The sequence below is a fragment of the Ylistrum balloti genome, unplaced genomic scaffold (genome assembly GCF_031769215.1).
Source record: "Ylistrum balloti isolate Yb309-2 unplaced genomic scaffold, AGI_CSIRO_Ybal_v1 Utg369768, whole genome shotgun sequence".
In the NCBI taxonomy this organism is placed as follows: domain Eukaryota; kingdom Metazoa; phylum Mollusca; class Bivalvia; order Pectinida; family Pectinidae; genus Ylistrum; species Ylistrum balloti.
Genome location: NW_026781963.1, coordinates 2987 through 17500, shown reverse-complemented (window position 1 = coordinate 17500; position 14514 = coordinate 2987). Strand labels below are relative to the sequence as shown.

General features: G+C 34.3%; 1 protein-coding gene across 1 annotated transcript in view; it reads right to left on the bottom strand.

The window, feature by feature from the left end:
- The window catches only part of LOC132543825 (uncharacterized), a 1827-nt gene extending 61 nt beyond the window's left edge, over positions 1-1766 (bottom strand). Inside the window, exon 1 of the mRNA XM_060207341.1 lies at positions 1-1766. This exon is cut by the window's left edge and continues 61 nt beyond it. Coding sequence (XP_060063324.1) covers positions 1-1766 — 1766 coding nt within the window.
- Positions 1767-14514: the final 12748 nt, after the last annotated feature.

Sequence of the window (14514 nt, the reverse complement as noted above, 5' to 3'; positions counted from 1 at the left end):
GATTGCCCGCTGTATTTATTCAAACGTAATATGTTTCCAAGTAGAAGGACATACCCTTTATAGTACTGTACCGTTGCTTCGAATTTGGCATAACTCGGTAAGACATCGAACTGAATCACATATTCTCCATTAGCACTGAAGTGACCTGTGTTGGTGGCTTTAGGAATTGACTTCCAAGCATTATGAATAGTATTAAGTTTCAAATCTGAACACATACGATGCACGTCCCAAAGAATCGAGTTGATTTTTTCAACAATCCATTGCGAAATATCATCAACTATGCTAGTGTTAGTTGGAAATGACTTGAGTAAAGAATCACATGTGCAGAAGTTCTTTGGTATTTTCAGATCGTCACAAGTCCGGTTGGTACTGATAACCCGAAAGAGGCTTGTTCCATGTTTCCCAGCAGCTCTTGGAGTTATGTGACCTTTGTCAAGTTGAAGGACGTCGTGTAAGGTGGCAAACACATCTACATTGCTTGTAAGTTTGTATCTATTTTCTTTTAGATTTTCGTATAAATTACGATGTTCTCTACGAAACCAACGGGGTAAAGAAACATAAAATGCAGGCAAATGTTCCTCCAAGCGACCCTGATACGAATTCCTAATCCGTCCGTATCTGCTGCCATGGTCACCAAATATTAATAGCATGGTATTGTCAAGTAGACCACGTGCGTTTAAATCAATCAATGTCCTGGTCAATGGGAGGTCAACCACACCTAATCCGTTAGGGTCATCGTGTGCAGGGTCGGTTATAAATGTAAATGTAAAATGGGGAACATGTTGGTATGTTGTGATAAAATCTGCTAATTTGTCAAATATCAACTGTAGAATCATCGAGTTTCCTGCGCAGAGTCCATTTCTTATCCTAGAAGCTTCTAGCCCCATAACAAACGGTCGCAAATAATAATCTACAGGGGCGGAATGGAAACCCTTTTTTAGATAGTAGAAGATAGCATTATTTGCATTATCCTCACCCATGAAGGTAACATAACCAGCTTTCATGAAATCCTTCCAAATAAAAGGATAATCATCAAAGAACCCTTTGGTACCGTTCAGTTCCTCTTCTGTAATACCCAATAGCATAAGAAGTATGTTCCTAAATGTATTCAATCCCGCTTTGTTATACCCTAAAAGTTCAACGGAATCCATGGTCTTTGTAAGGAAACTCCGAGTGAAATTCATATGGCGGATAAAGTTCATACGAGAAGTCGAATCTAGTCCTATCATAACCACATTCATGGGTCTTCTCACCATCGTACCAGTATCTTGGATTGTAGATCTAACTTTATTTCTTGAATTAACTAAAGTTTCGTTTCTGATAACAAAAGCAAAATATTGCTCTGTAAGAGTTGTGTTATTTATACTGAAACAACGAACCAAACAAAATTCGTCGGTGACATTGATAAATTCGGTAAAATTAAGAAATTTGTTTTTTAAAAACGTCATTCCTTTGTCGGAACCTAGTGTTTTCACGTATGGTTGATAAACACATTTAGAAAATGTTTTATAGTGCCTCTCGATTGCAGTTTTATTGACTATTATTTGCAAATGTTTCTGGTACGCAAGAATATTCCAACTTTTACATTGATAATGTTTTTTTACTTTTATGAATTTTTTAATGGTAGGTGCGAAAGGATCGAAATGCGGAAAATGACAATTATCTGTATGATAGTCTTTGTTTTTATCAACACCATAGTATCCGTCTGAACTGTGATTGGGGAGTTTGGTACCAAATAAATTCAGCCTGTCCCCAAACTTGATCATGAAATATAACAAGGATCCAAACAGTAAGATTAAGCCGAAAATCCTCGCTGAATTAATCCGAAACTGTATCATTAAGGTTGACATACCTGGAATGATATAGATATACATTTTATCATACTGTAGAAACTATCAGAAAGAAATAACTTGTAAAATGTATTTAATTAATTGCCACTTGACTTGATTTAAACATATTTCATTACACAGAAGTAGCAGTATGATTGGGCACAAGTTTTACAACTTATATAAAGCCCTTTCCAAACATATCAATACACACACATTACATATACAAGGTTTCAGTAGGATAATATAGCAATAAAACAATTATAAACAGTTGAGAGAAAGACGGACAGACAGACACAGCGAGAAAGAAAGAGAGAGGTGGGTGGGAGGGAGAGCGAGAGACAGACAGACAGACAGACATAGAGAGAGAGAGAGAGACACACACACACACACACAGAGGGAGAGACAGAGCGAGAGAGAGAAACAGAGACATAGACTGAAATTCCATGCATAACAAATACATTCTTGCAATTCCTAATCTAATGTACCAAGCTTCACAAACAGTTTTCCGATATAGGACTGTAGTCTAGAATTGTATTATGTCTTTGAGATATAAACTAGATAATCCATGCGTAAAGAAGATCGTTATCAAACCTTAATAAAACGAGGAAAAATATAGATTAGGAAAAAATAAAACGGAGCAACACTGTTTTATCCACTACACTTATCATTTAATGTATCCGAGTATTGTATTGTTGTGTTCCAAAAAAGAAAGGAAGGAAGGGAGGAGTTTATAACACGCCGGGTGCCTTAGATTAATTCAGTATTATACAAATTATAACGACGAAAATAAAGGTTTAATTAATCATCTAATTTTCCAAATGACAACGAGGTTCTCATCAGGGTCACTTACATGTAAGTATTCATGTGATTTAAACTCTGTTATGTATTCATACATTTCAACAGGCAACAAAACTCGCTATTGAGATATAATATTGAAAACGTTTCAGAAGACTTGATCACAAATTGTCCCTTTGTTAATTGAGTAATGTGTTAGAAACAAGTATTTTCATTTTCGCGCAGTTAAACTAAGCGTTGAAAAGCGCGAAAATGAAAATACTTAGCTGTGTCACTACTGTGGCTTCATGTATAAAGATGTCATTATTCATAGCGTGCTCGAATGCTCTCACACGGAGAGTTTACGAGACCTGCTCTGGTGCTTACTCAGCACAGTGAAAGACATAGGTTTTGTAGTTTATCTTAATGAATTGTCTAACTATCAATTAATACATGTTCTTCTCGGGGGTATTATCGACTGCGATATATCCCCATTTGAACTAGAGGGTTTTAGATTAAATTCAACAATTTTCATTATCAGAATCCTACAACATTATCATGCTATTTAATTGTAATGTTTGGTCATTTTGAATTCAAAATGAAATATTCACGTATTAAATCATATGATAATAATATGTATTTGATTTAACTGTAAGCATATCAGAACATAGTAGTCGTTCGCCAAGAGTTACGTCCCCTTCACATCTCCGTCGTAACAGGCTTCCCATTAGAAAGATACGACATTTGGCATGTTTTTATTAAAGTTAAGGTACAAATGGTTGTTGCTACATCTATTACATTTCGTGACAACGACACAAGGATGTTTTATGCATGCTCCAGTAGTTATAATGAAAAGTAATCAAAGGAAACATCCGTAAAATTACTCGAGTTCATCTTGCAGCTTGCTGCTATTACAACGTGAAACACCATGGCGGACGAACGGGTTTCCCCAAGTTCAATATAGGTTGCTATAAATATTTATCCAATAAGCTATTACGCTCGATATGACGCATTAGGGATTTAATCCCATCTGTCAAATGAAATTGGTCAACAGAAAATCTATTTTAAGCCCGTAATTACCGGCATGACGATGCAGTGTTGATGCAAATAGACGCCTTCAGAAATAGTTCCGGGCCAAGGAAAAACGGACCAATGACAACAAAATTGAAACAGTAACTTTATTAACAACAATAAATTGACATTCCTTGTCAAATAAAGCATATATAAAAACTAGATATACATATATCCATTATCAAAAGCCATCACTCCACAACTATTTTTTTATTTAAAACGAAGTCAGAAACACTTGCATATTTATATGTAGCCACAATGGCTTGTCTAGATAATTAAGATAATAAAGATAATTTCGAAAAGTCCCTGTGATTTTGCAACTTCTGGTTATTAATTTTGTAAATATGCTTTTTTTCTCACATGATGTACAAAATATTGCCCCATTAGGATATTCTGACAAGGTGAAGTTAACGACGCCATCAAAAGACCATGGCTGCAATAGTAATAATGGTATTGACTTATCTGCAAATAAATTGGCAACCATACAACTTAATGCTAGAATCACTGTAATTCCTCCACCAGTATGAGTGATTTACATTATTCTGATAGTGTAACAAACAAGCTCTGTCCCGTCAGATTATCCTAATAGGGATCTATGAAGGTAGAATGGAATGCTGACAATATTCATATATTGAACAATCATTTTAATTTGTCACACGAAAAAAAAAACGAGCCTGTTTCAGGTCACGAAATACGCCTGTGATTTTGTCTGACTATCACCTACACTATTTATGCTGTATATAATATATTGCATTTGTTTCAATGGTAATTGCGTAATACTTTGCAAAGTTATTGCACCGACATTGAAAAGGTTACAGACATTAATGGGCCGTAACTCTAAAAGTTGTGGATCAAAAATCATGGAAATCAAACTCAATCTAGCTTTGATTGTACTTAAGCTTGCAATGAAAGTTAAAAGAAATCTGTTAAGGCTTAATAAATTCCAAAATCGCTGGGACATTGAAATGTTTACGAACAGAGGGACATACGGACGGAAGATGGACGGATGGAAGACGAGAATACCATAATATGTCCTGTCATTTGACGGATGTATAAAATACATAAATATCAAACAAAAAAAAAGAAGTAAATAAATGTAAAGATCATAAATCTAAAATAATAAGCAAAATCACTTGAGGTACGCATATTGTGCATAAAAATACATTGAAAAATTAATTTAAGATTAGAAACAAGAGGCCCATGGGCCTTATCGGTCACCTTAGAATCAATCACTTCACAAGCAATGGTAAGAACTGACAGTATTTCTGATATTGATTTACATTTATTATTAACAGCTAATAGTTGTCTGCTGTTTAAAGAATTATAAAAAAAATCATCACATGTTTTGTTTTTTATTTGTCTATTTCATTATATCTTATAGTGATATAGTGACAGCTGTCAGTTGCTCACTTATTATGAGTCCATACTAGTTTATGGAGAAATTACTGAAATTAGCATGTCTATGTGTGCTTGATGATGAAGATAATGATGTTGACTGTGTCTAAGAATCTGCAGCATCCTTATGCATGGAAGTTAAAGTGTGTGAAGAAGCTGATAATGAGGATGTGTGATGCTGCTGTGTGATGCTGCTGATGTTGGTATATATGATGATGTTGAGGTGTGACGATGCTGATTTTGGTATGTGATAATGCGGATGTGTAATGTTGATAGGTGACCATAATGATGCTGATGGTATGTGATGATGCTAATGTGTGACGAGGATGATGATTGTATATGATGACGTTGATGTCAGATGCTGATGTTGTTTGTATATGTAACAATGCTGGAGTGCTAGTATGGCTGCAAGTTATAAATATATGTTTAGAGTGATTGTGTTACATAGTGTCTATGATAGTTAAGATATAGTGTGCAACTCAAAATGCTGTGTGTTTAGTGGTGAAAATGATGCATGACTATACTCTGTAAGTGTGTGACGATGGGAGTTATAGACTGATAGTATATATGAATCTATTTATTCCTCATGTGTTTTTCGATAAATAAAAAATAAACAAATATATATAAATAAATAAAAATAAAATAGATATTATCCCTGTTAATAATTAACATTTAAAATTACTTTTGCTAAATGATTCTCTTGGCATGTTTAAATGGGTTAAAATTTCCCTTGCACCGGTTGCAGTGCGCTTCCATAAAATTCTACAACGATACTACGCGATCTCTAAAAACTACAGCTCAAGCACCATTTCATCAATTAAATAATATTAATATAATACAAAAAGAACTATTACTTACGCATAAGAACTCACCACAGTTCCCCTGTAAGCAATTTCTTTCCGTGAGGTGCGCGTAATACCCGCCATGCTTACATAAAAATAAAATCAAGTAGGAAAGCTCCGTGCGGGGAGGTAACTCTGCACGAACGTCAAAAATATTCTGATATGGGATTACCTTAAATGATTTTATTTTCTTAACTTTAGGAGTATATATATATTATGTGTACGTAAACTCTGTGTCTATTGTTTACAATGTATTAATTTAAATGTTTCTTATGTGTATATTTGTGTACAAACGCACTATTACTTTCTGTAATGTCAATGTATGTTCTTTTTGTATAACTCTTCACATTTGGAGGAAATAAAAGAAATAATAATGGATTGGTTTTTTTTTTAATTTCCAAATACATTTGATCCACCTTCACAGAAAGTCACTGGATTTTATTTACTGCAGATGCCAATGAGAACTGCCAACATGTTGATTGAGTAGAAAATATATTGATCGATAAAACATGTTTTCAAGATTCCATGTCGTCACAAAATCAAATTTAAGATAGATATTCCGCACAAACTGAGATATCATAAGATGCTTTTGTAGAAATTTGTACAAAATCATCTACTTATATTCATACGGAAATTGCACACCCCAATAAACCACAAGTGATATTTAATTTCAGGAAAATCTGTACAAATCTAGCTAGATCGATTTACAAACGTTTGCGTGGCTATGATTGTGTCACAACACGTTTGCGTTGTTGTATAAGCAGAAAAGAATTAAACAGTTGTGTAAAATTGTAATCATTTTAGTGAACAACATTCTTGTCTGTATACAATCTATGACCTAGTGACCTTTCAGTTCCTGATTTCCCGGTGCGCTATATTTAGACAGTATGGCTAGGAGTATTCCCACAAATTCCGACTGTCCAAACAGACCATCGGAGAGATATTTTGGTGCGATAGACAGTTCAAACGACTATTAGAAGGAATTCTTAAAATTAACCCTGAAACACTCACTGTCGAAAATTTCTTTACAATACCACTATGTGTTGTGGTAATCATACAATATCTCATCATTTTCTTGTTTTTTTTTCCTTTAACGATGTGCTTATCACCTGTATTGTCATTCCTGTTAGCGGGACGATAGCAGTAGTTTTCCAACGTATTTATAAGTGTATGAAGAATACAAAATACAAAAGCGAATGTGTATATAACCTATAGGTGACTTCGAAAAATTAAAGTGAAATGCTTTGAAGACAAAATGAAGTTGATATGGATCAGGAAAACTGAAATGTACGCCTAGCCGAGGGGACAGTCACCGCACTAGGCCTCACGTTAACGTTGAGACGAGCGCAAAAACCTTATTTAGTCAATAGAATTAGTCAATTGTTAGTACATTTTCTGTATTTATAGGACTGAGGTTGAAACTCATTACTATTAAGCCCAGAATATCGTCTTTCCTTGGGCAGGAAATAACATCAACAAATGTACTAACAGGTTTAACCCGTTTACTGGGAACGAACACGCTTTGTACGTAGTCCGTAGCCTCGTGTGAGAAAGCCTCATTCAAGTCCCCTAAACTCAACAGTTTCCTCTTTAATACATAATATATTTAGTCGTGCAAACTCACTTGTTAAGACTCACTCGCCGAAGCTGGCCACACCTTAAAGATATCATGAAATAAATATTTATGATATGCCTTAATTCTTGATGCCAAGAAGCACATGAAAATGAAAATATAGGAAAGTGTTTCAACACAGCATTTTTGTCTCTCGTGCCAAAAATGTATATGCAAGTCATATCAAAACAAACTACCCTGTAGTAAAATTGAACGCATTGGCATTCAGAGATACACCCTGGCATGTGTGATATTGCCGATTTTACTTGTATCAGAGCATCCAACGTATCAGATGACACTAAGCTATATTAGTATTTTATTCTATTTTCGAAATTACCATTTTCCAAATTAAGGATTAAATTAAGAGTCAAGAAAACAACCGATAGAAACTGTTTAATTGTTTAAACCTCGAAGGAAGGTAAAGAAAATTCAAGCAGGTCTTTATAAATGTCTAAACTCCATTCGGACGGGAACTTATTCCCAAAATTTAGTACGTTTCTAACGTTCATGAACTGAAAATTTCAAACGAATGTCAAGCATATTGAGATATTCTGAACCATTTCACTATTTGAATAAAGTAAATCCAGGCCTGTAGATTACGTCAAACATCAGGGGGTAAACGCCCAAAAGTTGGCACTATTGCCTGCAATATCGAAAACTGTGCAAAAGACATCAACATGAATACTACCTTTTAACGCAACTTAAAATTAGATGCAAAAGCGCCTTATGGAAAATGTACTTGTAGCAACCCCTGAATTACATGATAGATAATAGCTAACAACTAAACACAATTATTATAACAGTTGGTCTGTGCACAAACTGGTAAACCACAAAGCTTGATCATTTGGTCGGACCCTGGAAAGGCCTTTACAGACATTTAACTTGGATTATCTCCCCTGAACCAGCCTATTTCTTGATTCTCAATCCTGAGGTCGATAAGGCGATACGGCTTTGCATGGCTAATAAAAGAACTATTTGTACTTGCTTTTCTTTGCAGATATCCTCATTAAAGCAGTATGCTACACTTTAATCGGTATTTTTATTCTTTATTTCACTATAATGATTTATTTCCATTATATCTGTCTTTGAGTACAAACAGCGTTTATTTCCATAAAAAAATTTACGGTTATGCAAATTACGTTTCATACATATTTCAATCATCATTAGTCAGTTAATACTGCGTAATTAGAGTGACCTTATGACATGCATGGTAAAAAGGTACATAACCATCTATAAAAACTTGAATTACTATGTTAACATACTTCAATACCTAAAATACATTCAGCAGTGTATGACAGCTGACTTTGGAGAATTATTAGTATCTGTACACATCTTTCCTTAATCGTATATTTTCATTTGGTCAATATTCGTGATCAAAACATCATTGGCAATTAGATAAATATTTATCAATATATCTATTTATACTCATTTTAAATTGAGACGTGAATTCGCGAATTTTGAGTACCCTATAAATCAATTAAACTAAATTCTTTACGAAAACTAATAATTGTACAGAACTTAAACACGGATGTAACATCACCGTGGTATTGTATTTCATTACATTTTCTTACCGTATTTGGTACCCTGGTTCTGGCACTTTTGTGAATTGTAATATTTCTAATCAATATGTGCCTACATATTCACAGATTATTTCATTCTTTGTGTTACAAGACACATCGCGAGTAGTGTCTTATATAACATATCATGTACTTTGATTTTATCCTAACTATTATATTGAACTTCATTAAATCAAGATAATATTTAAAGATGAATATAGCTCATATGTCAGGCACAAACTGAAATAGATCCATTCATCTTGTCATACATTTTCAACTTACAGCACTATGGCAATATCCCATGTGACAATACATTATCTATCTTTTAAAGATACTGAAAATATACTTAAGTAACATGTACATTGCCGTATACAGTAAACTAGAAACAATAAATACGTGGATTCATATGTATACTGCCGCTACTTGTTTGTTTTAGAATACAATAAATGACAAATCCTAAGTCAAGTACGGCAAAAAATACTGTGCGAGCTAAGACTGAAACGTGCAATATTCTCATGCGTGAATTGTTATTAGACTTTCGTAAGTAAAATTGAAGAATAAACTTATCTATAAGATTTTGATACAGGACACTCTTCGTACCTGTTTGAATGTTTCATAATATTTCTAGCTGTTAAAGTCTTGAAATCGTCGCTCAATATTTTCGCAGATAGTCTCGTTATTACTAAGTAACTCAGTCCTAATTGTTTCAATTCATTTCGTATTTTTTGAAACATTAGATCTGTATCCGTTCTTCATAAGAATTTTTCAAAATGCAATGGTTTGGATTTCTCAATTTCAACCCATATTTGATAACACGAAGTTTCCCATATGCTGAAAATTGTAATCATATCAATTCACAATATACTAAATTATAGCAGGTGCTCTTTTTCACGCCAAGTAACATTTTACAAATTGAATGTAGACCACCTCTACATATAAAGCTTTGTGATATCGCCATACTTCAGAACTGTAACTTAATGCGCTATTTACATAAGTGTGAAACACAGAACATTGTGTTATCAACTGCATGATAAGCTTTATTGCATTCTTCTGCATCCGGAGATAGTTAGATTTGTCGATAATTTGCAGTTCTGTATCATTTTGAAACCATTTTTCATCATTTCTAATCTAACAACAACTATTGAATATTACCATTTTCGTTTTGTATGTTTTAAAGTTAATACTATGTTACACATTATAGGGCCTAAAGGCGTCTAATACGTGTTGTAATATTTTTTTGAGGTCTCCGCAAATAACGCCGTGTCATCAGCATAGATCAAAAGGAAAATACAAATTAAATTACGTTCCATTGACAACACTCCCTAATGAACTTAATTTCCGAATCCATTGGTGAGAGGATCCCCCACCATCCCCACCTCCCACCTCCACACCAACCCCCCAACCCCCCACTACATCCCCCCCCCCAAAAAAAAAAATAAAGATCGCACATGTTAGCGAAAAAATAATATCCATTGTGTCAACAAAGCAGAAGTATACCCTTTCACCGTTTTTGCAAACTTTTTTGAAGCACATATATCACATCAACAGGAGAATGGCCAGGTTTGATACCAAACTGAGCATCTTTTATAACAACATTTTCGTTCCTACACTTTACGAATAACTAATTCAAGATGGACGTTAACACCTTCCCGATACAACGTACAAGCATAATGCCTCTGTATCTATTTGTATTATCAGTATCACCTTTCTTAAACACACGTGTAATAGAACCAGTAGACGAAGCTTCTTAAAATATCCCGGATTGAAAAAATAGAATTAAAAAGTTCAGTCAAACAAAGGGAAAGCATATCCTTAAAATCAACAAAATGTTCAGGATGTTTTTGTCGTCCCCACAACGTTTGTTTTTTTAGCCTCTTTCTCGGAGAGTCCCTGTTCAATGTTATCTACATATTATTCCTCAAATATACATGCCTTGTTGTTTTCAGCGTATTCGTGAAGACCAATTCGGTTCGTTGTCTGAGTTACTCTGACCAGAAAGGTTTTTAAATGGCAGTGAAAAACCACCAACAGATATTCTTTTAAATCGTCGCTTTGACAAGAATTTATAAAAAAAAATCCGGAATATGCTTTCCGAGATGTTCGATCCTATCACCCTTGTGTCATCCATATTCTTTCTTAAGTCTTAACCAAAATCTCTTATATCAAGTCTTTTTCTCTATATATGTTCTAAGTCTTAACCAAAATCTCTTATATCAAGTCTTTTTCTCTATATATGTTCTAAGTCTTAACCAAAATCTCTTATATCAAGTCTTTTTCTCTATATATGTTCTATGTCTTAACCAAAATCTCTTATACTCAAGTCTTTTTCTCTATATATGTTCTATGTCTTAACCAAAATATCTTATACTCAAGTCTTTTTCTCTATATATGTTCAAAGTCTTAACCAAAATCTCTTATATCAAGTCTTTTTCTCTATATATGTTCTAAGTCTTAACCAAAATCTCTTATATCAAGTCTTTTTCTCTATATATGTTCTATGATTACATGCATTCCTATCTTCTTGATATTTCTGCCTCTACTGCAAATTTAACCAAGACTTATCATTTTTCAAGTTTTATCTTTTCTTATTAACCGTGGGAGTATGACGTACATTGCAATTACAAATACCACACAGTGGTAAACACGTGTCACTTAAAAAGCAAACAGGTGTGTTGAGGCACCTTTCAACATCAGGGAGCTGTACGTATTTCATTTAAGAAATTGTTTTGTGTGAGATGCTGTGTTATTGTATTAATATTTGTGTTTTTTCATCGCACATTTCAGCATTCATGCCTTACATAAAGTTGATTTTCTAACCGAAACAAGTTCCTAACTAGTAGAGTTGGGTCTATCTTTAATGAAAAGATTCGACTTCTCCTGACTTAAACTCTGTTACGTTATGAAAATTATTTTCTCCACTAAGAGGTAATCAATCAGAGTCATATCTAAGGTATTAACTGAAAATATATCAATGATATGAGAATAATTGATTTCAGTTTCCATAAATCTTTTTTTTTATTATCATTATTTCGTCTCACCTGGTTACACAGGAAAAAACAGTTACTGCAACTCCTTCACTCCCTGTATATACATATGTTAATCGATCGATAGAGGGCGTGACTTACCCCTGAAAATATCTAAATACAACAATGACTATAAAGACAAACAATACATTTAGATGGAAAACATATTCATATATGCGTTATTTATCAACATGGTCAAACGCAACATTACCAACATAACAGTCCGCGGAGGTGAGTAATGGGTCTGTAGTTAGTGAATAGGAAAACGGACATGTAACAAGTTACAGCCGTACATCTGAGAACGACATAATATATCGGAGTTCGGATAATTAGCTAAAGACATAGAATTGAGTTGATTGAAGTCATCACACCATCTAGTACGCCAACATAAATTGTAGTCTTCAAGTAATATTCTAGAAAACGCCATAATAAATGTTCAGCGTTGCTTATTACCTACAATTAACAAGCTATATAAAATCACAAAAGTTTCAGATATAGATAATGCCGCACTCAGACCTCAATAGTGCTGTACTCAGATCTCAATAATGCCGTACTCAGACCTCAATAGTGCTGTACTCAGATCTCAATAATGCCGTACTCAGACCTCAATAATGTCGTAGTCAGATCTCAATAATGTCGTAGTCAGATCTCAATAATGCCGTACTCATATCTCAATAATATCTTACACATATCTCAATAATGTCTTACACATATCTCAATAATGATGTACTCATATCTCAATAATGCTGTGCTCAGACCTCAATAATGTCGTACTCAGACCTCAATAACGCTGTACTCAGACATCAATAATGCCGTACTCATATCTCAATAATGTCTTACACATATCTCAATAATGTCCTACTCAGATCTCAGTAATGTCTTACACATATCTCAATAATGATGTACTCATATCTCAATAATGCTGTGCTCAGACCTCAATAATGTCGTACTCAGACCTCAATAACGCTGTACTCAGACATCAATAATGTCGTACTCAGACCTCAATAACGCTGTACTCAGACCTCAATAACGCTGTACTCAGACCCCAATAATGCTGTACTCTGATATCAATAATGCCGTACTCAGACATCAATAATGCCGTACTCAGACCTCAATAATGCCATACTCAGACATCAATAATGCCGTACTCAGACCTAAATAACGCTGTACTCAGACCCCAATAATGCTGTACTCTGATATCAATAATGCCGTACTCAGACATCAATAATGCCGTACTCAGACCTCAATAATGCCGTACTCAGACCTCAATAATGCCATACTCAGACATCAATAATGCCGTACTCAGACATCAATAATGTCGTACTCAGACCTCAATAATGCCGTCCTCAGACTTCAATAATGTCGTACTCAGACCTCAATAACGCTGTACTCAGACCTCAACAATGCTGTACTCTGATATCAATAATGCCGTACTCAGACATCAATAATGTCGTACTCAGACCTCAATAATGCCGTACTCAGACCTCAATAATGCCGTACTCAGACCTAAATAATGCCGTACTCAGACCTCAATAATGCCGTACTCAGATCTTAATAATGTCGTACTCAGATATCGATAATGCCGTTCTCCAATATAACTTGTCACATATTCAATCACGCAATTATCGTTAAAACATTACTTTAATAGTTTAGATCGGTAAAGAATTATACCCGTACATCCACAAGCACTAGTATTTTTTTTAATCATGAAACGTTTGATTCCTGTTTTAGAACACAACAATCCGAATCGTTTCTGATGTCCTTTAATACCAAAGATCAGTTGGTACTTCTATGTATGTCAATTCTAGGAATTATTCCTTTTTTCTCGAGATAATAAACCTTTTTGTACTTAATGACAAGGCTGAACAGTAGCACGTGTATATTGTCGCGCGTGACACCAACGCGTTTTGATATTAGCTATAAAGAATCCTGAACTGGAATAGAATATGTATCCATGACTATATAAAAATTAGACATTGAGAAAATATTTACCTCCCTTTAACAATACTTTACACTTGAAACAGAGCAAGATATGTTTAACCAACAATAAAGAATGATCATCACACCCAATGTGTTAGTATAAGGTAAATCTACACGGATTATAGTTATACATGTTTGTCTTACCCTTTATGAAATATTTCTGACCGAAACAAAACAAGGGAAGGAATAATGATTGATCACAGTCAGTGCTATTGTGTTGATAAAGTTCTCGTGGACCTTGATATAATGAGATACAGTCACACTTTACATTGTAATATGTACCTACATACCTATATTTCACAGATCCGTCTGGTGTTTACGACCAAGGTCTGGAATTGTGAAGTATCTGTGAGCAGTTCTGTATCCAACACAACATATGGGCGATGGTCTCGATTTATATATACCATCTTTCTTCTCAATTGTCATTGTGAC